Genomic DNA, 27,096 nt, shown 5'->3' on the forward strand with positions numbered 1-27,096 from the left:
CTGCCTTCAACTAACCGAGTCCAACCCTCCTCTGTTCAAACGCAGTGAGTAAAGAAAGCATCGATACCCTATGGGCTTGTTTTCTTTTATCCTAGGGGGGAAAATCACACAAAATAATTTCAAAATAAAAGTATTTCTGGCTGGAGATAGTTTAGCTGGCAGAGTTCCTAACACAGAGGAAGTCCTGGGCTCAACCTCCAGCATCTCATAACTAGGGTCAACAGCGTATACCTATAGTGCCAGCACTCCGTAGGCGGAAGAAAGAGGTTTCGGAAGCTCAAGTTCTTCCTTAACTGATTTGAGACTAGTCAAAAATAAAACAAAAGTCTTAAACCACACCGTGAACCATTCCATTTATATGCTCAATGTAATAAATGTGAAGTATGGTCTCAAATGATAATTATCCCATGTCTGCCCCAAAGTATTTATGTATTTCTAAGTAGAAAGGTGTAAAAACGTTAGTGTTAGCTATCTGAATGAAAGGACTGATTATCTGTATACCAAGTAAATAAAAGGGCTGTTTTTCTTTGAGATGGGCTTTCACCATTACTATCAGACTTGCTAGTGGCTAGGAGGCTCATGTGCTATCTATCTCTAGGTGTCCTTCTCAAGACAGGGTCTCTCTAAGCAGACCAGGCTGGTCTCTCACTCAGAGACCTACATGTCTCTCTCTACCTATGAGTACAGAGATTAAAATGGTGAACCACCATGCCTGATTCTCTTGTCATTTCAGATGTTTATGTCTGGTTTCTCTCTACATTGCAAATAAAAATTAGAAATGTTTTAAGGGGCTAGAGAGACAGCTCTTCCATTTGGTGCGTACGCTGCTCTTGCAGAGGACCCCAGTTCACTTCCCGTCACCCACAGGCAGCTCACAACCACCTGTAACTCCAGCTGCCTCTGGCCTCCAAGGGCACCTGAATCCATCAGACTCAGATCTACACACACACACATAATACAAATATGGGTTTATTTTTTTTCCTCTTTGATTTTTTTCAAGACTGAGTTTCTTTGTATAGCCCTGGCTGTCCTGGAACTTACTCTCTAGACCAGCTAGCCTTGAACTCAGAGATTCACCTGTCTTTGCCTTCTGAGTTCTGGGATTAAAGGCCAATGCCACCCAAACAAAACAAAAATGTTTTTTTTTTTTATTGTTTCAAATGTTAGAAATGTTTCAATAAATCATACCATCATTGACTCGATAACATAAGTTACATTTCCACCTTCTTTGATCCAGAAAGTTGACAAAGGGGTTGATGTAGGTCCTGCATGACCGGCATCTCACAATTGTACTGGAGGTGACTACGGGCAACTGCTGAAAGAACAGACTGAGGTGTTAACCCATTCCTTCCAAATGACTCCTGAGAGCAAAACCTAGTACAAAAAGTGTGGGCACTTAGGACCTCAATGCTAGAAGAAGATGCAGGAGGGCAGCAGCAAGTCTGAGGCCAGCCTGGGCTACAGAGCAAGAACTAACCTCACAACACCACAAGAAAATGCACCTATCAGAAAACTACTCTTTTCTTTAAACATCCTGACCAGGCGGTGTGTTCACAGTACAGTGTATTCTCAGGGACAGATGAAGAAGGAGATAGGGACAGCATTCTCTTTTGATTAGACAGGGCTCACCATGTTGCCCAGACCAGTTTCAAACTCCTAAACTCAAATAATCCTCCTGTCTCAGCTCCCAGGAAAGAAAGTACATTCCAAAACAATGAAAAATGAAATTACGAAATTTTAATTTTCTATTAAGAGGCCTATTCATTAGCTGGGTGGTGGTGGCCCAGGCCTTTAATCCCAGCCCTTGGGAGGGGGCAGAACTTCTGTGAATTCTAGGACAGGCTGGTGAGAATGTGAGTTCCGGGACAGCCAGGACTACGTGAGAAACCCTGTCTCAAAAACCATTTTAAAAAAGCATTTAAGGGTTATCATCTATATTAAGAGTTCTGGGGGCTGAAGAGATGGTTCAGCAGTTAAGAGCACTGACTGCTCTTCCAGAGTCCTGAGTTCAGTTCCCAGCAACCACATGGTGGCTGTCAACCATCTGTAATGGATCTGATGCCCTCTTCTGGTGTGGCTGAAGATAGCAACAGTATATATATATATATATATATATATATATATATATATATATATATATATATAATAAGTAAATCTTAAAAAAAAAGTTCTGGGTTAGGGATCTGGCTCAGCAGGTAAAAGCTTTTTGCAGTAAAAGCTTCGGCCTGCATTTAATTCCTAGAGCCCATGTCAAAAACTGGACGGTGTGGCAAGCATCTGTAACCCCACCAATCGTATGGTGGGGCAGGAGGGAAACACGGGAGAATCACTTAGACCATCTTCGGCCAGCTGGCCCAGAGCTCCCAGCATAGCAGAAACAAGAGCAAGCCTGTGTCCGTAGGGTAGGAAGGTGAAGCTACTCTCACCTCCATCTGCATGCACTGAACTCATGTCTATGTCACACACAGACAATAATAGGAAAAGAAAAACAAAAGTTTTCAGTCTTAATATCAAATACTTCAATAAGGGAAGTGAGCACTGTTGCCCATACCTTTAATTCTAGTACTTTAAAGGCTGAGGCAGGAGGATTCTTAACAGTTCAAGGCCAGTCTGAGCTATATAACAAGCAGCAGGCCAGCCAGGGCTATTACACGGCAAACAGCATCTTCAAGCAGACAAATGGAAGTCAATAAAGGGGTTGGGTAGTCCACCTCAGGTGCACAGCACTGGTCAAGCATGCGTGGGACCCTCATGGTAATCCCCAACTGAAATCGACCAATCAAACAATAAGATCCTACCACCCACACACTGGTACTCAAGAGCATGTGATCACGTGTTTAGGTCCTAGAGAATTAGGACACAAGTGATCTTCAGTTTTTTAGACTATGGAACAACTTCTATTTTATTTATAAATGTGCAGGCAGCAACTTCTTAGAGCAGTTGACTTCACTCCAAGAAGCTAGGGAAAACTATTTTAATGGTAATTTACAACTTAGATAAATACTCAAAATCCTCCCATTTGGGTCCCGAGTTGGAAGAGTGTGAGTCCCATTTGGAAGAGTGTGTACCACTAAGCCTGTATCTGTCTTTTTAGTTCTGCCCATCTACATAGCATCCCTTGAATTTTTCAATAATAGTTATCTTGTTCTCAACTTGAAATAAAAATGTTAGTTGAGGGGTTGGGGATTTGGCTCAGTGGCAGAGCGCTTGCCTAGGAAGCGCAAGGCCCTGGGTTCGGTCCCCAGCTCCGAAAAAAAAGAACCAAAAAAAAAAAAAATAGTTAGTTAGTTGAATTAGAAATTAAAAAAGAAAATAACTCTGTCACATAACAGAGTTTACATTCATTCTTACATTGTTGCAAAAATATCTCACCACTTAGAGGTAATTTCCATGTCTACTCTCTCTAAAGAAGCACACCCCTGGGCTGGCTGTGAAGGCTCACACCTTTAATCCCAGGACTCAGGAGGCACAGGCACATGGATCTCAGTGAGTTCCAGGCCAGCCTGGTCTACAAAGAGGGCTTCAAGACAGCCAGGGCTGTCACACAGAGGAATCCTGTTTCAAAGAACAAACACACACACAAAAAGCATACCACTAGGTCCTTGAAAGGGTGGAGCAGCAGCCCCAAAGGAAGCTTGGCTTTATTCAGTAAGGCCTGAGTCTGAGGGACACTAGTCAGTGTGCAGCGAAATAACCTGTTGGGGAGGAAAAGGTACATGTCAGTTGCTGCTTTCATAATTTCAGGACAAGAAGAAAAATAAAATAAAAGGTACCTATCTTAATACTCTTGTTATTAGATCAGATTACAAATGAATTATAGACCTTTTAAAACCTTATATTAAACTCTTTAAATTGCCATGTGTGAGCACATAACTATGAATCCAATACCCACCACAGCGAGACCACATCTTAAGAATCTAACCATGGCGGGCAGTAGGAGCTCATGCCTTTAATCCAGCACTAAGGAGGCAGAGAAGGGACACACACAGAAACTTTCTCAAAACACAAACAAAAGAACAAGCTCATCTGGCCTCTGGGTAAAACGTCTGTCATTAACCTGACCTTGAAATTAGTAGTAGGCGATGACTCAAATCCTCAAACAAAAATCTTTTAAAATTAATTAATTACTCCACATTATTACTTCTTAGATAGGTTTTGATATGCTACCTAGGCTGGCCTTGAACTTGTAGGCTCAAGTGATTCTCCTACAACTCTATCAATCAGCTAGAGTACACCACTGTGCCAGGTCAAAATTTATTAAAGAGCAGTCTTACTAAAGCTGTTAAAAATATTACTTCAAAATTTAAAATTGTACACATTTTTGAGTCTTTACAACATACATTTAAATTATTACGGAATAAAGAGTTGAGTATAATGTCTTCAAATCTGAGAGACTAATTCAAGGGGAATAAAGCTTGAAGCCAGGCTGGGATCAGTGATACATGTCTTTAACCCCAGCTCTTGGGAGGCAGAGGCAGTCAGATCTCTGAGTTCAAGGCCAGCCTGGTCTACAAAGTTTCAGGACAGCGACACTGCACATAGAGCCCGTCTCAAAGCAAACCAACAAACCCCATGGCTATTCTCTGAATGTAGCTGTACCGAGGATCATGAGAGAAAAGCATCACTAGAGCTAACAAAAGCAACAACTCTTCAGGGATTCAGAAAACAGGCGGACTGTAAGAGACAGCCAACTCCATTTCTTAATACAGAACATGCAATCTCAGGTAAGCAATAACAGAGTCCTAGCTTATACAATGTACCTGGACCGCTTATCCACAACACCTAAAAAAGCACACCAGACAACTTGAGAACGCAGATACTGCCATATTTATAAAAAACAGTATTTGAAGCCTTACTCTGGGTTACAGTTGAGTTTCTGGACGTCTTCAAGCAAGTTTGGGACTGGAGGCTGCAATGGTGTCGAAGGAAGCATATTCCTTTCTTGAAGAAGATTGACAACTCTTAGACCCTCTGGATGTAGACTTAATCCACTCATGCTCGCAGTTAAATGATTAGCACCTAAGGGAGCCTACAGACAGTTTCAAAGTGAGTAACTTTTGTATGTACGTAGGGCTCAGCTAAGGTCTAGAGGAATACGCAAGTGCAGAGCATTATGAAATATTCATTATTATTCTAAATGGTATAAAGTATTCAAAATACCTTTTAAAACTTTCTTCATGTTTATATCTTGAGGTAAAAATATATTTAAAAAAAGTTTACCTGAGTAAAGGCCTGGGGACCACTTGGGTAATTCAGGGAGGAGGGTGGCATTCCAGCCACTGGTGGTGCGGTGTTCTGGTAGCCTGGTGGTAGGGAGGGGTATGCATATCCCACACTTCGGCTTGTTTTGGGGTTCTGATTAACAAGCTGTGGTGTTGCTAGAAACAAGGGAACTTTTAAGTTCTAGTTTATATTCCAGACACTTAAAATCACAGTAAAGATCCATTAAATTATGAGAATTGTAATTTCAGTTTATGAATTATTTTCACTTATCATCTTAAAGAGAAACAATCATTAGTAACAAGTAAGAGCATGATCTCAATCTAGTTAATGTAGACTTGAGACATAAACATACAAAAAAGTTTAGCATGGTTAATTTACTTCCGTATTATATAATAAATTTTATATTCAGGCTAAATTTTCATCTTAAAAACTTTTGACTATACCCTAAACATAAGTGAGGGACTAGGTACATGAATTTAAATGTGCACAGCTGATTACAGTACAGCACACAGAGCCTAAGGCTCCAGTTCTAAAGGCTGAGGAAACCGAGTGTCTGCAAGTAAAAATATCTCGACAGTGCTTACATGTACACAGCATAAACCTTCTTCTCTTAGTTCCCTACAGTGAACACACATTCCTGCCATAATGAGAAAGAGAAACACTCAGCATCTCACCCAAGAAGCCACCTCCTTCAATTTCATCGTAAGTGCTGTGAGCCGCAGATCCGGTATTGGCATTTGATGTAATACCTAAAAAGGAAATTCATCAACAAGACTGAAATAAGAACCAATACCACAGTTTTTTCAAGAAATGAACTACTATCCTCCTAGCACTGGAAAGGCAGAAGCAGGCAGACCCTGTGAGTTTGAGGCCAGCCTGGTTTACATAGTGAACTCCAGGACAGCCAAGGGTACACTGTAAAACCCAATCTCAAAAACAAAACCAATACGAACACAACATATCTAGTTAGAGACTGCTCAGTGGTTAAGAGCACTTCTCGAGGACCTCAAATGGGTCCCCAGACCCTCATCACAAATGCCTGTAACTCCAACTCCAGGGGGGTCTGGAACTCTTTTCTTGTGTCCAAGGGCATGGCACACATGTGCACATACCCATACATAGACACATACAGAGAAATAACCGAAGTAAATCTTTAAAGATGTCTGATGGTTCAGTTCAGGCTTGAAGGATGAACTGAGTTGACCACTAGGACACATGCTAGAAGGAATGAACCAGCTCCTACAAGTTGTACAACACACACACACACACACACACACACACACACAGGCACGCACGCACGCACACACACATGCACGCACGCACGAATGTAATAAAAGTCTATTTTAAAATAAAAAACATAAAGCTGGACACATCTATAGTCCTAGCACTCGGGAGGTGGAGATAGGAGGATCAAGAGTTCAAGATCATCCTTGGCTACACTACACAGTGAAGCTAGCAAGGGCAACATGAGAACCCATCTCAAAAGAGACAGAGAGCTACACACAAACAACAAAACTGCCAAACATGTGGCTGACAAAGATGTGGGAAAGTAGAACTCGTCCACATTGCTACTGGGAATGTGAAACATTCGCTATTACAGAAAAGTGTCCAAGTGCCTCAAAAAACAGAAATTAAGAAGACTATAATTAGTGCAGCAAAGAGATGCCTGGATTCCCCTTTACAGAACATGCGCATAAGAGTCACGATATGGGATGAACTTCAAGTGTGCAGCAATGAATAAACATAAAGAAATGGAGGTGGCTCTCCACAATGAAGTACTAGCCATAAACAGGTCCGAGAATGCTATGTTAAATGACATAGGCCAGACACAGAAAGGGGACTAGCATATATTTATATACTCTCATTCATACAGAGAAACTAAAAACTATCTCAAAGAATGAAAGAGGAAAACTGTAACCAGATGATGTTAACGGAGTTGGTTAACAAGTACAAAACTAGTGTTAGGAGAATGTCTATCTAGAGTTCTACAAAACACAAGGGTGACTAAGTTAAAAACAATTACAGTGTTTCAGAATAGCTTGAAGGCTTTTGTTTATTTTCGGACAAGATTCCACTATACACCCCAAGCTGGCTTCAAATTAACGATTCTCCTGCCTCAGCTACTAAGAGCTGATAGGCATGCACCACCATGCCTGGTTTAGAAGAGATGCTTATAGATGTTCACCAGGCAAAGCAGTGCCGAGTACCCAGATGGTAGCTGTCCTAACCATCTAACTGTTCTCACTAGATGGGTCACACACATTATACTCCTATCAAACACCACACTCCATTATAAATATGTACCTTAAGTACTAATTTTAAAAAGCTCAAATGTGAAAATAAAAATGTAAATGCTGGGGGTTGGGGATTTAGCTCAGTGGTAGAGTGCTTGCCTAGGAAGCGCAAGGCCTTGGGTTTGGTCCCCAGCTCCGAAAAAAAGAACAACAAAAAAAAAAAATGTAAATGCTGGCAGGAGAAGAGCCAGGAATATATCTCAGGGGTCAAATGACTGCTTGGCACACCCAAGCCCCTGGGGTCAATTACCAGCACCCACTTCGTGGCTCAAACCTGTAACTCCAAAGGTAAAGAACCTGAAGGATAAAAGGTGTGTGTGTGTGTGTGTGTGTGTGTGTGTGTGTGTGTGTGTGTGTGTGTAAAGGAAGGAAGTTGCTGGCTGGCTGCAACACGATAGGAGGGTGTGTGCCTAACACAAGATCCTGGGTTTGCTGCTCAGCACTGTAAACCAACAAACAGAAACAAATAAAATAAGTTTAAAGGAGGAAAACGCAAGCCTTTAACATGTTTCTTTTTGAGACGGGATACCATCATGGACTTCAGGCAAGCCTGTAAGTCAGACTCTCAATTGTTGGGATTACAGGTAGGAGTGTGGCACCAAACACACAACTCTTTCAGATAGCTCAGATGTAGCTGTAGCTTTATGGAAAAGAAACAGGAGTCTTGGAAGGAATCTTTTTTCCCCACAGATTAAAGAAGGATCCTAAAGTATTCTAACACTAATGTACCAGGAATTCTAAGGTCTGGGACGCAGACCACATTCTCACTCTTTCTGCCCTGGGCTGAGATTCTGAGCAGTGGCTTTGCCTTCACTCACTTACCTTCTTGATTGACAGCTGAGTTAAGTGAGGGTGGGAACGCAGCCCTAGGAGGTGTTTTCTGGGGCACAGGGCCCCGGCTGGGAGGCGGGCCTCCAGCTGGAGGAGGCCCAGGAGGGGCTCCTGGCTGAAAAGTGGGAGGCAGAGGTGGATTCTGTAAGGGAAGTGCAGAACCTATGGAAACATGGGTTTTTCACGTCACGTAAGAACTTAAGACAATGGTTCCGAACAATCTTTATTAAAACCAAGTAGACTTCTAAATCGACATTTTAATAAAAAATAGCCATCAATGAGTTAACAGAAATACACTGGCATCTTGAATTTGTACCTCTATATGCAAAGTCTACCTTTTCTAACTCCCTCTTACTACGCTTCCTATCTGTCAGTTCTCAAAGCAATAAAAATACACCAGCGACCCACAATCCCAGCATTCAGGGGGCTGAGACAGGAGGATCAGCAAGCTAGAAGCCAGCCTGGGCCACATAGGAAGATCTTGTTCTCACAGAACATGCATACACACATTAGCGCAAAATCACTTCTAGGGTAATAGAATATTCTGATTTTCTTTTTCATTAACTGATCATAAAAACATTAGGAGGCAATAAAATAATAAGAATAAATTAAAATAAATAAAATGTCAATTTTATCATATCAAATTTACATTAAAAAAATACAGGGTCTCACTATCTGTACTGGGTGGTCTCAGACACGATGTAATCCTTTGCCGCAGTCTCTACATACTGGGATTAGCAATGTGTGTGACCATGCCTGGCACATGTTACTCATTTTATTTAAAATGAATTATGTTAGTCCTCCAATTTTTATTTCATTTGTTTGGCTTTAACTGGTATGTGTGACCTCTTAAAATGAGCTTATAGGGCATTCCTCTCTGGGTGGCTCTTTCATGGCCTTAAGGGCGTTCCTTTGCACTTTTCTCTAATAAATCCACACTCTCTCTGCTTAAAAATGAGATTATTCAGTGTTGGCCCACGCCTTTAATCCCAACACTCAGGAGGCACAGGCAGGCAGAGCTCTGAGTTCAAGAGAAGCCAGGGCTATACAAAGAAACCCTGTTTCAAAATCAGAAAGAGAGAGAGAGAGAGAGAGAGAGAGAGAGAGGGGGGGGGGGGGGAGGTGGGGGGAGGGAGGCAGGCAGGCAGGCAGGCTGACTGACTGACTGACTGACTGATTGAGAGGCAGAGGCAGGTGGATCTCTGAGTTTGAGGCCAGCCTGGTCTACAGAGTGAGTTCCAGAACAGGCAGTGCTAGCTACACAGAGAAACCCTGTTACAAACAAAGAAAAGGAGAGAGCCAACTTCTACAGGTTGCTCTGACCTTCACGTGTGCACCATGGCTCTCACACACTCACACACTGAACGAATAGAGTCTTGTGGATAACGGTGTTTGATTTCCAGAACACATGCTGGGTTTTACAACCATCTATAACTTCTGTCTCAGGAGTGCAATGTTACCTTCTGACTTCTGGCATGCCATAAACCATGCATACAGTGAGCTTACATAGATGCAGGCAAAACATTCATGCACAAAAATCTGAATTTTTAGATTTACTTACTTATGTGAGTGTGTGTGTGCGTGCTTGTGAGTGCGCGTATGTTCACCATATGTATGTGGCGACGGTAGAGAGCAGGAGACATTAGACCCCCAAAGCTAGAATTATAGAAGTCTTCAGTACAATGCAGGTTCTGGGACTTGAGCTCAAGTCCTTTGTAAGAGCAGTACACACTCTTAGCCATGGAGTCACACCTCTCCAGCTCTTTGCGTGCTCTCTCTCTCTCTCTGTCTCTCTCTCTGTCTCTCTCTCTCTCTGAAACAGGGCTTCACACAGCCCAGATGAGCCTCAAGTAACTGTGGCTGACAATGACCTTGCTGATTCTCCTGCCTCCTGAGTGCAAGCTGTCACGCCTGGTTTATGAGGTTCTGAGGAACTGGAGATACTGACCCAGAGCTTTAGATGGACAAACATTCTACCAGCTGAGCTCTACTCTCAGTCCTCCCTTCTCCAGTTTCTTGAGACAGAGCCTAACTATATAGTTTTGAACTCATGATCCTCCTACCTCAGCCTGAGGACTGGGTTATTTTTTTTTAAGATTTATTTATTTTATTTTGTATGTATGGGTGTTTTGCCTGTATGTTTGCGAAGCACATACATGCACTGCCCAGAGACTAGAAAGGGCATCAAATCTCCTGGTGCTGGAATGATGGCTGTGAGCCACCAGATGTGGGTGCCAGGAGCCAGACCTAGGGCCTGTGTAAGAGCAGCCAATGAATGCTCTGGCCATGAGTACCTGCAGTGCCTCCTGTGCTGGGGTGACTAGGCACGCATCCCCACACCTGGTTTCAAGACTTATAAAAGAAAACAAAGCAAAAACCTCATTGTTTTTGTAATTACTGACACGGTTAATACACTTTACCTATAAAACACCTGTATTTTATAAAACCAAAGGAAAAAATGTCACCAAATATGAAAGCTTTGAAAAAGTCATCTTAATACTGTTAAATTCTCCAGAACCAATGGATAAAATCTTTGTTAGTAATAAATCCTTATTGGTCTTAGCAAGGATTCTGGGAAAGGAAAGATAAGACTGCGGCCCTGCAACTCCCTATCAGGAAAGCGCCCACACATCTATGACAGTCCACACAATTCAAAAGGACAGAGGGCAAGGTGCACTCCCAACTCAGCATTACAAAGAACGTCTGACTCCAAAAACTGTCTAACCATGAAGTTTCGAGGGCTTAATGTTTAACAAAACACAAGTTAGAACAAAAAAAAAAATGTATTTAAAGCCAGGTTGTTGCGGTTTACACCTTTAATCCTAGCACTCAGGAGGCAGAGGCAGGTGAATCTCTATGAGTTTAAGGCCAGCCTGGTCTACAGAATAAGTTCTAGAACAGTCTGGGCTACACAGAGAAACCCTGTCTTGAAAAACAAAACAAAAAGAAAGAAAAAACCCACAAGTTGGTTTACAGTTGCTTTTCAGATCTTTTAGAACATTTCTGAATTCAGAATATGTTATACTCCATAAGAGATTTAAAAAAACAAACATTTTTCAAAACAGGCTTCTCTATGAAGTAGTTCTCAAGAGATGCACTTGCCCTGCCTCCAAAGATTACACATGCGCACCACTGACCCAGGGCACAGGAGAGACGAGGTGGCCCTGTTCTTCACTGCGGGGATCCATTCCAGAGCCCGGCACATGCTGGGCACGTGAAGCTCAACACTGCCCATTTCTACACCAAGTGTCAGGGTCTGCACTGGCCTTTCCAGACCCCAAAGCTACCTGAAGTGCGGGTGAAGAGGCAGAAAAAAACAGAACAGGCTTTCTTGTATATGTTTTCTTTTAAATTTATGTTTTTATTTAGGTGTGTGTGTGTGTGTGTGTGTGTGTGTGTGTGTGTGTGTGTGTGTAAGAGACAAGTGTGTGTATATGCCCACAGTGTTCAAAAGAGGGCAACAGATCTTCTGAGCTAGAGTTCCCAATGGCATGAACCATCTAACAAGGGTGCTGGAAACCAAACTCAGTGCTCTGGATGGAAGGGCAGTAAGCACCCCCACCACTGAGCAGTCACTCTAGTCCAGTTTGTTCTGTCCTCTGAAAACATGGGCCAGTGAGATGGCTCAGTAGCTAAAGGTGCCTGACAACCTGAGTCCCTTTCCCTTTCTTTTTTTAAATTCGTGTGTTTGTATTCAGAGCTAGGGTCTCACTGGGTAATTTGGGCTGGGCTGGAGCTCACTATGTAGGCAAAGCTAGCTTCAAATTCAGAGATTTGCCTGCCTCTGGTATTAAAGGAGTTCACCACTGCTTCTAGCCATTTAAAAAAAAATTAATGGCAGTTATTTACTGTGTATGCTGCTGGAGATAGAACTTAAGTTACTAGCAATGGTAGACAGTGCTTCAGGACCGAAGCCAGGGCCTTGTGCTTGCTAGGCAAGCGCTCTACCACTGAGCTAAATCCCCAACCCCTAGACAGTGCTTCTTAACCTACTGAGCCATCTCTTCAGTGCACACGCATGTGTATGTGTTTGAGATGGGACCTCATTCTGTATCGTAGCGTGCAGGCGTGTGTGTTCGTGCATGTGCGTGTGTGCGTGTGTGCGTGTGTGTGTGTTGGAAATGGGACCTCATTCTATACTCTAGGTTGGCTTTAAAACTCCTGGCAGTCTCCTGGCTTATCTCCAAGTTACCAGTATTACAGGTATGAACTGCCACACCCAGTTTGATAATAGAGGCTTTAGTTCCAGACTCTCAAGTACAAATTGAGAACATAGAAATGAAAACTGAGAATGTTTGGACACCATACATTTACTTTAGTTTCACGGTCATAGTTTACACAACCTTTCTCTCTCTCTTTCTCTCTCTCTCTCTCTCTCTCTCTCTCTCTCTCTCTCTCTCTCTCTCTTTGTTAGTCTTAGCAGGCCACCACATCCTAGGCTCGTAATCTTCCTGCCTAAGCCTTTTGAGCAACTGAGAAAGTAGGTGAAACAGTTTTTCACTTTCCTTTAGATTTATTTTTATTATTATTTGTGGTTGTGTATGTGCACGTTTGTGCAAGTGCCCAATGCCTGCAGAGGGCACTGTGTCCCGCAGAGCTGTGGTCACTGGACTGCCTGGCTTGTCCTCAGGACTGCACAGCAAGCACTCTCAACAGCTGAGCCATCTCCACTGTCCCTAGAATAGTCTTTACGGAGTATGCTTTCCCAGACTGTTTCTGTGCATTAGGCAAATTATTCAAGCTTCACATTTCTCAGCTGTAAAGAAATTGCTAGGAAACTTCTTTTCCTGTAAGAGAAGACCGCTCATGTACAGAGAGCCAGGCTAGCCTGAAATTCATTATCTTCCTGCCTCAGTTCTCCAAGAGGACTTATAGACATGTCCCATAATATCCACCTCTGTTCTGCAGTGATGGTTAAATAACAAAATGGATGTAATAGTTTGGTAAAAAACTGGTGTCACAAGGAGTCCCGGCTAATGTGTCCTTTTTGTTTTTTGTGGAGTTTTAAAAGGTTTTTTTTTGACTTTTGAGTGTTGTGCTTGTGGAGTTCAAAAGAGGGCAGTAGATCCTCCAGAGCAGCCCCACCTGAGTGCTGGGAACTGACCTCAGGTCCTCTGCAAGAGCGACATGCACTCTTAATCACTGTGTGACCCTGGCAAGCCTTGGTCCTCCAGCCTTGTTTCCATGTGCTGCGTTACAGCCATGGGCCACCACGCCCAGAGCACTTCATTTATGCCTAAGGAGAGGGGGCACAGGGCCACGGGCCACACTTGCAGGAGGTTGGAGACAACTCACTGGAGTTAGCGTTTCTACTGCTGGCTGTTCTGGAACTCAGACCATCAAGCTTGGATCAGCACGTCTGCCCACTGAGCCACCTCATCAGCCCGAGGTGTTCGGGTTTATTCTTAGCACATACTCTGAGAAAATGAACCATTAACAACTTCCAGATGAAGCACTAGTATCAACAGCTATCCTTTTATTCACACTCCCTTAACTATACAGATTGTCCATCTAGCATGTAGCTTAGTAGCTGCTAAAAGCAGTCTTTATGGTGGTAGGGGGTGTGGGGGGCAGTTCTAGAGACTGACTCAGGGTCCTAGCACTTGCACAGCACATACCTATGACTTACCACACTCCCGGGTTTGGTAGCGCACACCTGTAATCACTACACTGCCGAGCTAACGGCAGGTGCTCAGTTCATAGTCATCTTTAACTGTTTAGTAAACTCAAGGACAAGAATGACCCAAACTATAGAACAACCTGTCTTCCCAAAGAAAAGGCAGAAAAGAAAGACTAACCTGAGAACAACTGTTAATTAGACCCAAGTCCTATTTACTCTCACTGTGACTATGTCACACACGGCAACCATTTGAAATGAATCTCCATTAATAACTAGGAGTAGCTTTCATTAAGTAGCTATCTTCTAGGGCATCACCAAGCCCGTTGTGCATGTGTGTACCCCAGAGCCGGGATTTACGAAGGTATGTGCCATCGCATCTGTTATCTTCCAGTCCTATGACAGTGACCGCACAAAAATCTAAGTTCCTGGAGAACTGAGGCTTGGGAGGCTGAAGCAGGAGGATTACTTGAGTCCAGGAGCTGCAATTCATCATAGGCAACTAACAAGACCTTGTCTCCTTACAAGGAAAGAAAAACAAAATACCTACAAAGCAAAAGCAGCAACAGTTCAGGAACGTAAGCAGTCTATTAAGTTAAAGGTGTGAAAAGAAACTTATTTAAAGACTAACTGATTTAAAACAAAACAACAACAACAAACAGTTGTTTTCTAACATTGCAAACATCCTCCATGAGTACCTGGCTTTTTGAAGCTGGTTTGAAGTGCAGGGTCTCCAGAAGAAACATACGGATGATCTGCTGTGAAATCTGTATTCCCAGGTATAGTTGGCTGAGCTACATGAGGAAAATGATTGGTCTGTGGTCCTGTGGATGGATGGTTATATTGCCAATTCAGAGGCGGGGCGGGGTTGGTTCCAGGAGGAAAGCTACCAGAAGGCATTGGTGTAGCAGCTGGGTTCTGAGAAGTAGGTAGTGCCATTCGGGGAACAGGACCACTATGAAGTGAGGGTGGTACTGGACTGGAAGTCACAAGTGGACTATTAAGAGCCTGTCCAGATCCCTGAGAACCACCATAGTTCGACTGTGCAGAGAATGGATTCAAAGTCTTTGCTGGCATTGGATGAGGGTAGGATCCTGGAAGTTGGGAATCATATCCTTGGCTCAGTGATACTTGTGAAGACATCAGTGTATGTTGGACAGGACCTTCAGAAGAAACAGGAGAAAAATTAGCCTTGCAAACAAATATAACAATATACGCGCGCGCGCGCGCACACACACACACACACACACACACACACACACACACACACGGGGTTAAGAGTATGGTTCATACAAAAGATACTGGGTTCAATATCTAGGAGCAGGGAACAAGTAGAACACTCAGAAGACTGATGCAGGATGATTGTAAATTCCAATATAGCCTACGGTACAGTGAGATTCTGCATTATTCTCCAAGTAAGGAGGCCAGACACGCAGACACACATCTTTTTTTTTTTTTTTTTTTTTTGGAGCTGGGGACCGAACCCAGGGCCTTGCGCTTGCTAGGCAAGTGCTCTACCGCTGAGCTAAATCCCCAACCCCGCAGACACACATCTTTAATCCCAGCACTTGGGAGGCAGAGGCAGGTGGATCTCTGGAAGTTCAAGACCAGCCAGATTTACACACAGAGTTCTGGGTCAGCCAAGGGCTACAACACTAAGAACCTGTCTCAAAACAACAGACACACACATACACCAAAGTATTAAGTATTACTTTCAGGGACTAAAGAGATGACTCACCGGTTAAGAGCAATGGCTGCTTTTCAGAAGGACCAGGGTTCAATTCCTAGCACCCACATGATGGCTCAAAACTATCAAACTATCAAAACTAACTAAGTCTCAGAGGATCCAATGACTTCTGGACTCTGAGGACACCAGACATATGACATAATGCAGGCAAAATGCCCATACATATAAACAAATATTAGAGATATCTTATTAAATTTCTCCTTCAAATATTGTTATACTCAACAATAGAGACAACTTAATTAAAAAAATAAGCAGAAAGGCTGGGCAGTGGTGGTGCACACCTTTAATCCTAGCACTCAGGAGGCAGAGGCAGGAGGATCTCTGTGGATTCAGGAGAGCTTGGTCTACAGAGCTAGTAACATGGTAACCAGAGCTACATAAAGAAACCATGTCTTAAAATATGCAAGCAAGCAAGCAAGCGAATGAACAAACAAAGCAGAAGGATCTTAAAGTCATATTAAGATAATGAGATCTGATGCTCTCTTCAGGCATGCAAGCATACATGCAGATAGAGCGCTCATATACATTAAATAAACCTGTAAAAAAGATAGAGAAAAGAAAGCATGCATGAGCCTGGCATGGTGGCACGTGCCTTCTACCTGGCAGTTCTCAAGATCCTTTTGAAGGTCAAAGGACCCTGTCACATGGATCAACTAAGTCCATAGGAAAACATAGGTATTTACATTATTACTCCTAACAGTAGCAAAATTAGTTATGAAGTAGCAATGAAAATAATTTTATGGCTGAGGGTGGTCACAACACGAGGAAGGTATTAGAAGGTTGAGATCCCAGTACTTGGAAGGCATTGGCACTGTGAAATGGAGTCAGTCTGGTCTATGAACTGAGTTCCTGTTAAATAGAGGAACCTGCCTTGAAAAAAACCACATACATGTTAATAACCACTTGTAAAGATATTAATTTGGGGGGCTGGAGAGATGGCTCAGTGGTTAAGAGCACTGATTGCTCTTCCAGAGGTCCTGAGTTCAATTCCCAGCAACCACATGGTGGTTCATAACCATCTGTAATGCTCTCTTCTGGTGTGTCTGAAGACAGCGACAATGTACTCATATACATGAAATAAACAAATCTTTAAAAAAAAAAAAGATATTAATTTGGGGCTGCACCGATGGCCCAGTAGGTAAGAGAATGCTATCAAGATGTGCTATCAGGAAGACTCTGGTTCAGCACCCATAGATCAAGCCAGGTGTACCACAAACACCTGAGGAATCTTAGGCCTTCTTCTGGCCCCACACAGGAAAAGGCACTAGCACCTGCACACACACATGCACAGACTAACACAAACTTGTACATACACACATACATACATACCTCCATACATACATACAAATAAATAAATCTAAAATCAGACATTTATTCAACATAATAGCCACTGGAGAATGGGAAATGGAAACTAAACAGTAAAAGAAACACTTAGACCAACCAGGATGGTTAAAACAAAAAAGAGGTGCAGTAACAAGTCGGCATGCTTGTGGGAATATACACCCATGCAGCTACCAGCCCTGCTGTCTACATTTGAAAGTTATCATGTGGTCTTGCAATCCCCTTGGTCTGCAGTCACTTTACGCAAATGTTCAGAGCATTTCTTATATCTGTGGTGCTGCCATACTCCCTCACATTATAATAATGGACTAAGCACCAAAAACTGTAGCCAGGTCCCCAATTCAATGCTTCCTTGGCCATGGTTTCTCTTCAGAACAATGGAACAATGACTACGACAGAGGTTGGTACCAGAGTGGTTGGTATTTCTGTGACAGCAATACTATCATGCTGTTTGATGGAGGAATCTGCAAGACTCTGGGATTTAGACTAGAAAAGCAGTTGGATACTTTAAGTAGGGCTTAATGGGCCATCGTAATAGGAGCATGAAGGAATGTGGGGGCCCAGTTCAAGAAATTTCAGAGAAGAGAAATAGTAGTAAGTAGCACTCAGAAGTCCGATGCTTTTAATCCCAGAGACCATTCTTGTGATATTCTGACAAAGAACGTGGCTGCTTTTTGCCCTTTTCCTATACATCTACCTGATCTATACAGTGAAAAGGAGCAAGTGAGGCAAGAAGAAATACAAAATGTTCAGTTGGAGGAGAAAAGGAGCACCAGGAAGCATAATGGAGCTAAATTCAATGCTCAAGGAGATAAAAAGTTTAAAGAAAAGCCTGAGGCTGAATGGAATAAAAGGGAGTGGTGAAGTCAGGGGAAGACCCACCTCAGCTAGGCTTCCCATTTGTGTGTGGTCCTAAAGCATCTGTGGGTTTAAAGAACAGTGTAAGCAGTGAAGGAAACCACCTCAACTGAAAACTGGTAGAGGGCACTGAAGAGGCCACGACTCAGCACCACCAGGCAGCTGGACTTGGCAGCTTTGGCCACACGGTTCTGGCTTTACAGTCACGGATACAAGAAAGGGGCTGTGAATCTCCCTCCAAGGCTAAGGAAAGTCACTGAGGCCTGATGTGCCTCAGGACTGTCCCTGTGCACGGAGGCCTCGAGACCACTGTCTGAGACTGTAAGGATGAAACTTGGATTTCACAGCAGACTCCAAGAAGATGGAGACGCCAGACTCCTTTAATATTTGCCAAGAACTGAAGATCAGGTGAGGAACCAACCTAAGAGACAGAAGTGTGTTGGACAAAGCCGAAAGGAGTTGAGATCCGAAGACCATCTTGATATCAGACGCCGAGATGCAGATTTTCAAGTTTGGCCTGCTGGTTTTATCTTGCTTTGCCCAGCATTTCCTTGCTATGTTATTGTGCACTGTGTAAGATTATCCTGTGTTATACAAATGCTGATTTCTATGCCCCTGTATCAACTGTAATCCAGGCATGACATTATACTTACTCTAAATATCTCCCGACTCAGTGTGGTGTAAACACTTATTCTCTGACATATCAATAAAAGCTGATCAGCCAATGGCTGAGCAGAAAAGAAAATAGAACTGGACTTCCAATCCTAGTCAGGGAAGTGGGGGATGGGGAGGAGGAAGAGAATTCTCCATGAGGAAAGGGTCAAGGAGACACTGTGGGAATACACCTGGAGCAGAGAGAGCCAGACGAGTACTAAAATGCAAGTATCTCGGAGATTTTGGCTGGGAGGTAGCCAGATAAAAGATTAAAATACATTAGTACTGTTCAGCTATTGTGCTGTAAAGCGTGAGTAAATACATCTTATAGTCTCTGTCTCATTTATTTGGGAGTTAGTTGGAATAAAGAAAAAACTATCACCTTTAAAATTATACTAGCACATCCTTTCCTCCCTTTTGGAATGATAATGTATGTGTCATTGTATGTTAGAAGCATGTAATCTGCTTTTTTCTTTTGATTTTATAGAGGCTTACAGTTAAGAGAACGCCATGAGTCTCAGAAGAGACCTTGGACTTTGGCCTTATTGGGGGGGGGGGGGTGTCAAGACAGGGTTTCTCTGTGAAGCCCTGGTTGTCCTAGAACTCAGAGATTCACCTGCCTCTGTCTCCCTAGTGCTGGGATTAAAGACCACTGGCTAAACTCTGGACTTTTAAAATGCTTGAAACAGAGCATATAGGAACTTTTGAAGTTGTACTAAATGCATTTTGCATTATAATATGGCTATAAACTTATGGGTGCCAGGGAGTGCAGTGTGGTAGTTTGAATAAGAATGTCCCCATATGCTCATATATTTGAATGCTTAGTAATTACAGTGGCACTATCTTGGAAGGATTAAGAGGTGTGGCCTTGTTAGAATAGGTGTGGCCTTGTTGGAGGAAGTGTGTCACTGGAGATGGGCTTTGAGGTTTCAAAAGTCCAAGGCAGCTCAGTTTTCTTTTTTCCTGTGGCCTGAAGATCAGGCTGTAGCTCTCAGACACTGTTCAGTGCCATGTGTGCCACCATGCTTCTTAACCACAACAATGACTAAGCTTCTGAAACTGAGCACGTCCCCATTAAATGCTTCCCTTTAAAGAGCTGCCTTGGCCGTGGCGTCTCTTTACAGCAGTAGAACAGTGACTAATGTCTCCAAAATGGAGACAAGCACCCCATCAACAGACCAAGGGTAACCCAGTGGGATACATCTATCTGTACAATGGGATATGATTTGGTCATAAAAACAAAGTGCTGCTAACATATTATAAATGCTATAAACCTTAAAAATATTACTGTATGTTGGGGCTGGAGCACAGCATCTGTCTACTATGTATAAAGGCCCTGAGTTCACTTATCACTACCACCACCACCACCACCACCACCACCACCACACACACACACACACACACACACACACACACACACACACACACACACACACCTTTTTAATTCGAAGACAGAGGAGACTCTAATTATACATGCATTGTATAATTAACCTATATATAATGTCAGAATCAAAGGCTGATTCATGGCTGGGGCACTACAGTGACTGCTAAAGGGTTTGCCTTGTCTTTAGGGGTAGAATACTCTGAAATCTGGGTACTGAGATGGCTCATTGGGTAAAAGTGTTTGCCATGCAAGCTAACAACCTGAAGTCATAACAGAAACAGAGAACCGACTCACCAAAGACACTCTCTGACCTCTCCATGTGTGCACCGCAGCATGTGGACAGGCTACCCAACACAGCGCACACACCAGAGGGAGGGAGGGAGGTGGGGAGGAAGGGAGGGATAGAAGGAGAGAGAGGGGGGGGGAGGGAGGGAGGGAAGGACTGTTTTCTTTAAATCTGCATACCAATGCCAGGTGTGGTACCCCATGCCCATAATCTCAGAAAACTGAGGCAGAAAGATCTCTATGACCAGAGTATGAGGCCAGCCTAGGTGGCAGAGACCCTGTCTCAAAATAAGGGGCAGGGGACTCCATACTACACACCTGGTCACTGTCATGAAACTATCCCATCCTGTATATGCGATGACCTTCCAGGTTGCTGAAGACACAGATGTCTAAGAGGGGTTGCCTTTCCCCACACTTGCTTGCTCTTATGACTCTGGTTGCTCAATGAACTCCTTCTACTGTCCATTATAAATGTTTCTTCAAGTTCTGTGAGCTGTCTACCAAACGTCTGCATCCAAGCAGGAGGACCATGGGATTCACTGATATAGCCAATCAGAAGCACAAGTCAGAAACCTTTGACTTGGTACTGGCATCTGAAGCCACTTATGGGACGAAATGCTTATGTGACCTGAAGGCTCTGGGGTATCTCTGGGTGGATGGGGTCACTACTGAACAGGACAGGTTGAGCTGTAGTTGTAGCCATTGGAGAACTGCTTGTGCACACACCCAGCGTGGTCACAAGAGGGTTCTCTCTGTTGTGTGAGGGAAAGCAGAGAGCAGCAGCAGGGTTTGTTCCTTTACTCCTGACCTCTTCCTGGTCCAACAGTAAGTGTCCTCCAGGAAGTGGTGCCCCTCCTACCCCACTGACCTCACAGGTGCTTGGACACACCATTCACACACCATTCCCTTCACACCAATTGCTGGGCGATTTATTCTCCATCACTGTTTCTGTACTCCATTACCTTAAAGCTACTGGGGGAGGGGCGGCTATTACAGTCATCCTTTTCCCCTTAGTGCCCACCTCCTCATTCCACCAGTGAGATTGCCTTAAAAACCCTAAATAAGGGCTAGAGAGATGGCTCAGTGGTTAAGAGCACTGACTGCTCTTCCAGAGGTACTGAGTTCAATTCCTAGCAACTACATGGTGACTTACAACCATCTGTAATAGGATGTAATGCCCTCTTCTGGTGTGTCTGAGGACAGCTACAGCATACTCATATACATAAAATAAATAAACATTAAAAAAAGAAAAGAAAAAGAAAGAAACACCATGACCAAGGCAAACATTTAATGGGGGCTGGCTTACAGCTTCAGAGGATTGGTCCATTATTATCAATGACCGGAAGCATGGTAACGCAGGCAGATATGGTGCTGGAGGAGCTGAGAGTTCTACAGCTTGATTGGAAGGCAGCCAGGAGAGAACTGTCTTCTGCAGGCAAGAGAGGAGGGTCTCTTCTGAATTGAGTGGAGCTTGACCACAGGAATCCTCAAAGCCCACCTACACAGTAACACACTTCCTCCAACAAGGCCACACCTCCTAGTAGTGCCACTTCCCCTGGGCTAAGTCTATTCAAACCACCGAGCTCCAACAGAAAACATTTAATTGCGGCTGGCTTACGGCTTCAAAGGTTTATACTATTATCATGGCAGGAAGCATGGAGACAGCCCAGGCAGACATGGCAATAGAGAAGGAGCTGAGAGTTCTACATCTGGATCCACAGGCAGCAAGAAGAGAGAGGCGCTCTGGGCCTACCTTGAATATCTGAAACCTCCAGGTAACTGTTAACTCGTTTCCTCCAACAAGGCCATCCTCCTACTAGTGCCCCTCTATGACTCTATGGGGAACATTTTCACTTAAACCACCACAGAGGTCAAGTTAGGTGAAGTAAAGCGAAAGAGAGTCAATTCAGTGCAAAAAGTGCTTCACACCAACAGCAGTTTCCTAATCAAAGAAGAATCTGCAACAAGGGTACAGATTTAGACCCCAGGTCTAACCGTAGTAAATGTCTATTCTACAAGACTCAACAGAAGCCCAGCTAGGTAGCCCACACCTGTAATCCCAGTACTTCAGAGTCAGGTACCAGAAGGCTGTCGTGAGTTAGAGGCTCGCCTGAGATACAGTGGGAGACTCCTTCACTTCTCCCTACTGACCAAAAACCAGTAACTCACTCAACAGACTCCTAGCACCTGAAAGAGTATATGCCTCAGGTACTGACAGCTCACACAGATTTTGTAATGGACTGTAGAAACTGCACGTGTGAACTGGATGTAATGGCACACATCTGTAAATCTAACACCGTGATGGCAGAGGGAGGAAGATCCCATCAAGTCCAAGGAAGGCCAGCCTGTTCTACATAGAGTGATATAGGCCAATCATGGCTACATAGTAAGATTCTGTTCTGAGGGAAAATCAGAGGGTGGGGTAGCGGTACACATGCATACAGACACACACACACATCCAGGGAGGGGTACACACACATCCAGACACACACACACACACACACACATCTGGGGAGGGGTACACATACATATAGATACACACACACATTCTGGCCAGCTGTGGCAACTTAGCAAGATCCTGTCTCAAAATAAAGTTCTAAAATGAGGAAAGGAATGCCTGGCTGTGTTAGCTCCATTATAGCCTGTTTATTAGTTATATGAGACTATATGCTCAATCCCTAACAATGCCAAAACAAACAGAAAAACCCACTAATATATATAACTTTTAAAATAATGATATATTATTCTCCAGTAAATCAAACATAAAATTAAAAGACTACTTCTGATAGCATTATACAATATAAAAATTATGATAGAAAGATGGCTCAGTGGTTAAGAACACTGGCTGCTCTTCCAGAGGTCCTGAGTTCAATTCCCAGCAACCACATGGTGGCTCACAACCATCTGTAATGGGATCCAATGCCCTCTTCTGGTGTGTCTGAAGACAGCTACAATGTACTCATATACATAAAATAAATAAATAATTCTTTAAAAAAACTTTAAAAAAAATCTGACTTATAAGCCTCCTAAACACTTAAGAACACACTGAATTAGCTGCCTCTTTCACAGTGAAGTCCACATAGAAGAGGAGGCTGGTCCTGGCAGTTCAAGTCTGTAACTTGGGAGGCTGAGGTAGAAGAATCACATGTTCAAAGCCTACCCCCGCTACAAAATGAGCCCAAGGCCAGCCTGAACAACTCACTGAAACTATGTTTCAAAATTTAAAATTACAGAAGGGTGAGGACGTTGCTAACTGGTAGAGTGAATGACTGCGCAGTACACATGAGGCCCTGAGTTCAATCTTCACAATAATAAACAAATCCACATAATAAATAAACAAAACATAAAGGAAGCAGATATATCCCAAATAGTTTTCCTTAAAATTCTAAACAGGATAAAGACTGAGGCCCTTCTTATTCTCAAGCCATTCATTCACTAATATATTGAATCACTATCTAGCAGGCAGTTTCTATTAGCTAACTATCACACATGAACCTAAAAGAATGACTAATCTAAAATTAATTCAGGAAGTAGGAGAGGTGGCCAAGTGGTTAAAAGCACTGCTATTCTTCACAGAGGATTTGGGTTCAATTTCCTATACCCACTCCGCAGTGCAAAACTGTCTGTAGATTTAGCCCCAGGGACTCTAACTTAGTAACTCATCTCACATTGTTAATCAAAATACATGCTTTACTTGAAGAATTTGTCAAAGAAAACAAAGGGAAGAAAGCCATGTCAGGATACACCTATAATCTCAACATTGTGAGGTAGGGGCCTGAGGATCAGAAATTTATGGGAATCTTCGTTACACAGTTGGTTTGAGGTCAGCCTAGGCTATGAGACCCAGCCTCAAAGAGCAAACAAAAAAGGGCTAAGGATGTACGAGCACTCACTGCTCTCTCGGATGACTGGGGTTCAGCTCCCAGCACCCACATCATGTGGCTCACAAGTCCATGCACCTCCAGCTCCGGGGAAGTAGACACTCTCTTCTGGCCTCTGCTGGTGTGAACTCAGGAACACACGAACACGAACACATTTACAAAGTAGGGGTGGAGGTGGGTTGAGGCTCAACAATGAAGTGTTTAGCCTAGCCATGTCCAGCTTGGGTTTGCTCCTCAGCACCATAAAACAAAACAGTGACAAAAGGAGGAAAGCAAATTCTGAGAATCAAAGTTAAACTTCCGGAATTACAAGACATTTATAAACAGTTCAAGATTTTGCTCAGTGGTGGAATGTTTGCCTTACAAGCAGAAACACCTGTTAGATGCATATACACACACAGGAGGCAAGAGAGCAGGACTATGAGACCGACAGATAATAATGACACAACAGGAAGGTCCATGTTGGAATAAGAACAGAATGCTAACAAAAGGTTAAAAAAAGGAAGGAAAGAAAGAAAGAAAAGGAAGAAAAGAAATTAGTCAGTTACGCCTTACTTAAAACTCAGATGGGGAGAGAAACAGGGAAAAAAAAGCATGAAACAATCTTTAAAATTGTCAGCAACTATTTGTTGTAGTTACAGGTCTAAAGGGTCCAAAAACAAGGGCCTGATCTGGATTCTCACACTAGTTCAAGTATCTGGGTCCTGGGATCAAGGAGAAGAGTAGGTAAGTAATTAGACGACATTCACAGTGCCACTGGCTAGTGCCTGAGAGCATTGTAACAGAACAGCGAGCCTGTTACTATGTCTCTCCAGAGCCCTCCCTCTGTCAGCAGAGACAGAAGCAATTCAATGGTTACTACATGCAACAGTACATTCTTTGTGGCTTCTGCAGTGCCGGGCACTGAACTTAATCTTGTACATGCTGAAGAGGTGGTTTACACTGAGTGTTATACCTGGCCTACAGTGTGATATTAGAGATACACAGAGCCAATTTTGGGAGCCCAGTTACTGCCCATTCTGAAAACAATGGAGCTCGGCCACAATAACTAGAGAGACTAGACATCTCCTTTATTCACAGCCTGTTTCATGACTAAAGACTTCCTATATAAGCGGCTGGACCAATGGCTCAGCCATTAAGAGAACTTGCTGCTCTTCCAGATGACGCAAATTCAGTGGCAAGCACCCATCCCATATCAAGTGGCTCACAACTGCCTGTAACTCTAGCTCCAGGAGATCTGATGCTCCTTTTTACTCTCTGAGGGCACCTTCACGTTTGTAGCTTATATGTGTATATAATTTATATATATTGTATACACATGCAGAGAAACATGAATGTATGCACATACACAAATAAAAAATATTTTTAAGTTGAAAATGTGGGCTGGAGAGATGACTCAGAAGTTAAGAGCAGGGCTGGAGAGATGGCTCAGCGGTTAAGAGCACCAACTGTTCTTCCAGAGGTCCTGAGTTCAATTCCCAGCAAACACATGGTGGCTCACAACCATCTGTAAAGAGATCCGATGCCCTCTTCTGGTGTGTCTGAAGACAGTTATAGTGTACTTATATATAATAAATGAATAAATCTTTAAAAAAAAAAAAGGGGTCCTGGCAAATTAAAAAGAAGAAGAAGAAAAAGAAGAAGAAGTAGTAGTAGTAGTAGTAGTAGTAGTAGTAGTAGTAGTAGTAGTAGTAGTAGTAGTAAGAGCAAGTACTGCTCTTCCAGGGAACCCAACTTCAATTCCCAGAGCCCATGTCAGATGGCTCACAGTCACCTCAACTCCAGTTCTATAGGATCCAACACTTCTGGCCTATGTAGGTTCTCTCTCTCTCTCTCTCTCTCTCTCTCCCTCTCCCTCTCCGTCTCCCTCTCCCTCTCTCTCTCTCTCTCTCACACACACACACACACACACACACAAGATTTAAAATAAACTGAACTGTAGTTGAAAATGTGCTCTAATCTTACTATGAATAAATCAATACACATAATCTTACTATGAATATCAATAAATCAGTTCGTTGAACTGAATGGCAAGACACCTAATTCTAAAACTTTTGTTCAACAAAATTGCTATTTAAAAAAAAAGTATAGGTATTTTTTGTGTGTATATCTTGCACCACAGGCCCACCTGCTGCTCACAGAGGAGAAGAGAGTGATGGAGACCTACCCTGGGACTGAAGGTAGAAATGCTTGTGAACTACTATGTGGTGCTGAGACTGGAACTCTGGTCCTCTGCAACAGCAGCAGGTGCTCCTAACCACTGATTCTCCCACCCCCAGATTAGTAACTCTTAAATGTGCTACATTCTATGTGGGCTCTAAGTTACAGGGCTTACAAGCTGAGGAACATTAGACATTAGTTCATAAAATTACAGTGTGGGAAAGAGAAAGAAAACTCCCCTCTCAGCCTTAACTCTATATGTAAAAGGTAACTATTACATCGATTTTACAAAGAAATCCTGTTAATAAAGCTTCAGTCTCTGCTTGGCAAGTTGAGTCAAACAGCCAGCAAAGGGTGTACACAAAGATGGAGCCTTTGTCTCCTTTACCCTGACCACGGCCATCAGGATAAGATAGTTGTCTTACAGTCTCACTACCAATTTTTTGCAACAGAAACATGTATATACAAATCATTATTAGAAACCTTTACAGATAATCTAGGTTGTGATACAATATAACAACCTATCAGAGAGCAAAATGGTTTGGTGCCAGGAATACAGCAGAAAAAGCAACTTATAGAAAATGAAAATAGTCATTCTTGCTGTTTTGATTAAATCTAAATGATATCTTAAGATCTAACTGTACTGTAACATGTTAACTTATACACGCACATTAAACCAACATCTTAAGAATTTTCAAATAGAACTACCAGGCATGCTCTGAGTTCAAGGCTAGCTTGGTATACAAAACCCAAATAGAATGTGTAAGCAGCAGTTACTGACTTGCATGAGTTTAGCAAGTATAGATTGCAGCATGCGACTG

General features: G+C 43.0%; 1 protein-coding gene across 1 annotated transcript in view; it reads right to left on the reverse strand.

Annotated features, from left to right (window-relative positions):
• The window catches only part of Sec24a (SEC24 homolog A, COPII coat complex component), a 75,261-nt gene that overhangs the window by 38,994 nt on the left and 9,171 nt on the right, over positions 1-27,096 (reverse strand). The window contains exons 3-9 of the mRNA NM_001105780.1: positions 14,664-15,128; positions 8,340-8,510; positions 5,898-5,972; positions 5,221-5,378; positions 4,857-5,029; positions 3,593-3,695; positions 1,189-1,315 (exon numbers count right to left, since the gene is read on the reverse strand). Coding sequence (NP_001099250.1) covers positions 1,189-1,315; positions 3,593-3,695; positions 4,857-5,029; positions 5,221-5,378; positions 5,898-5,972; positions 8,340-8,510; positions 14,664-15,128 — 1,272 coding nt within the window. The remainder of the gene's footprint in view (positions 1-1,188; positions 1,316-3,592; positions 3,696-4,856; positions 5,030-5,220; positions 5,379-5,897; positions 5,973-8,339; positions 8,511-14,663; positions 15,129-27,096) is intronic.

The sequence above is a fragment of the Rattus norvegicus genome, chromosome 10, assembly GCF_036323735.1.
Source record: "Rattus norvegicus strain BN/NHsdMcwi chromosome 10, GRCr8, whole genome shotgun sequence".
Classification (NCBI taxonomy): domain Eukaryota; kingdom Metazoa; phylum Chordata; class Mammalia; order Rodentia; family Muridae; genus Rattus; species Rattus norvegicus.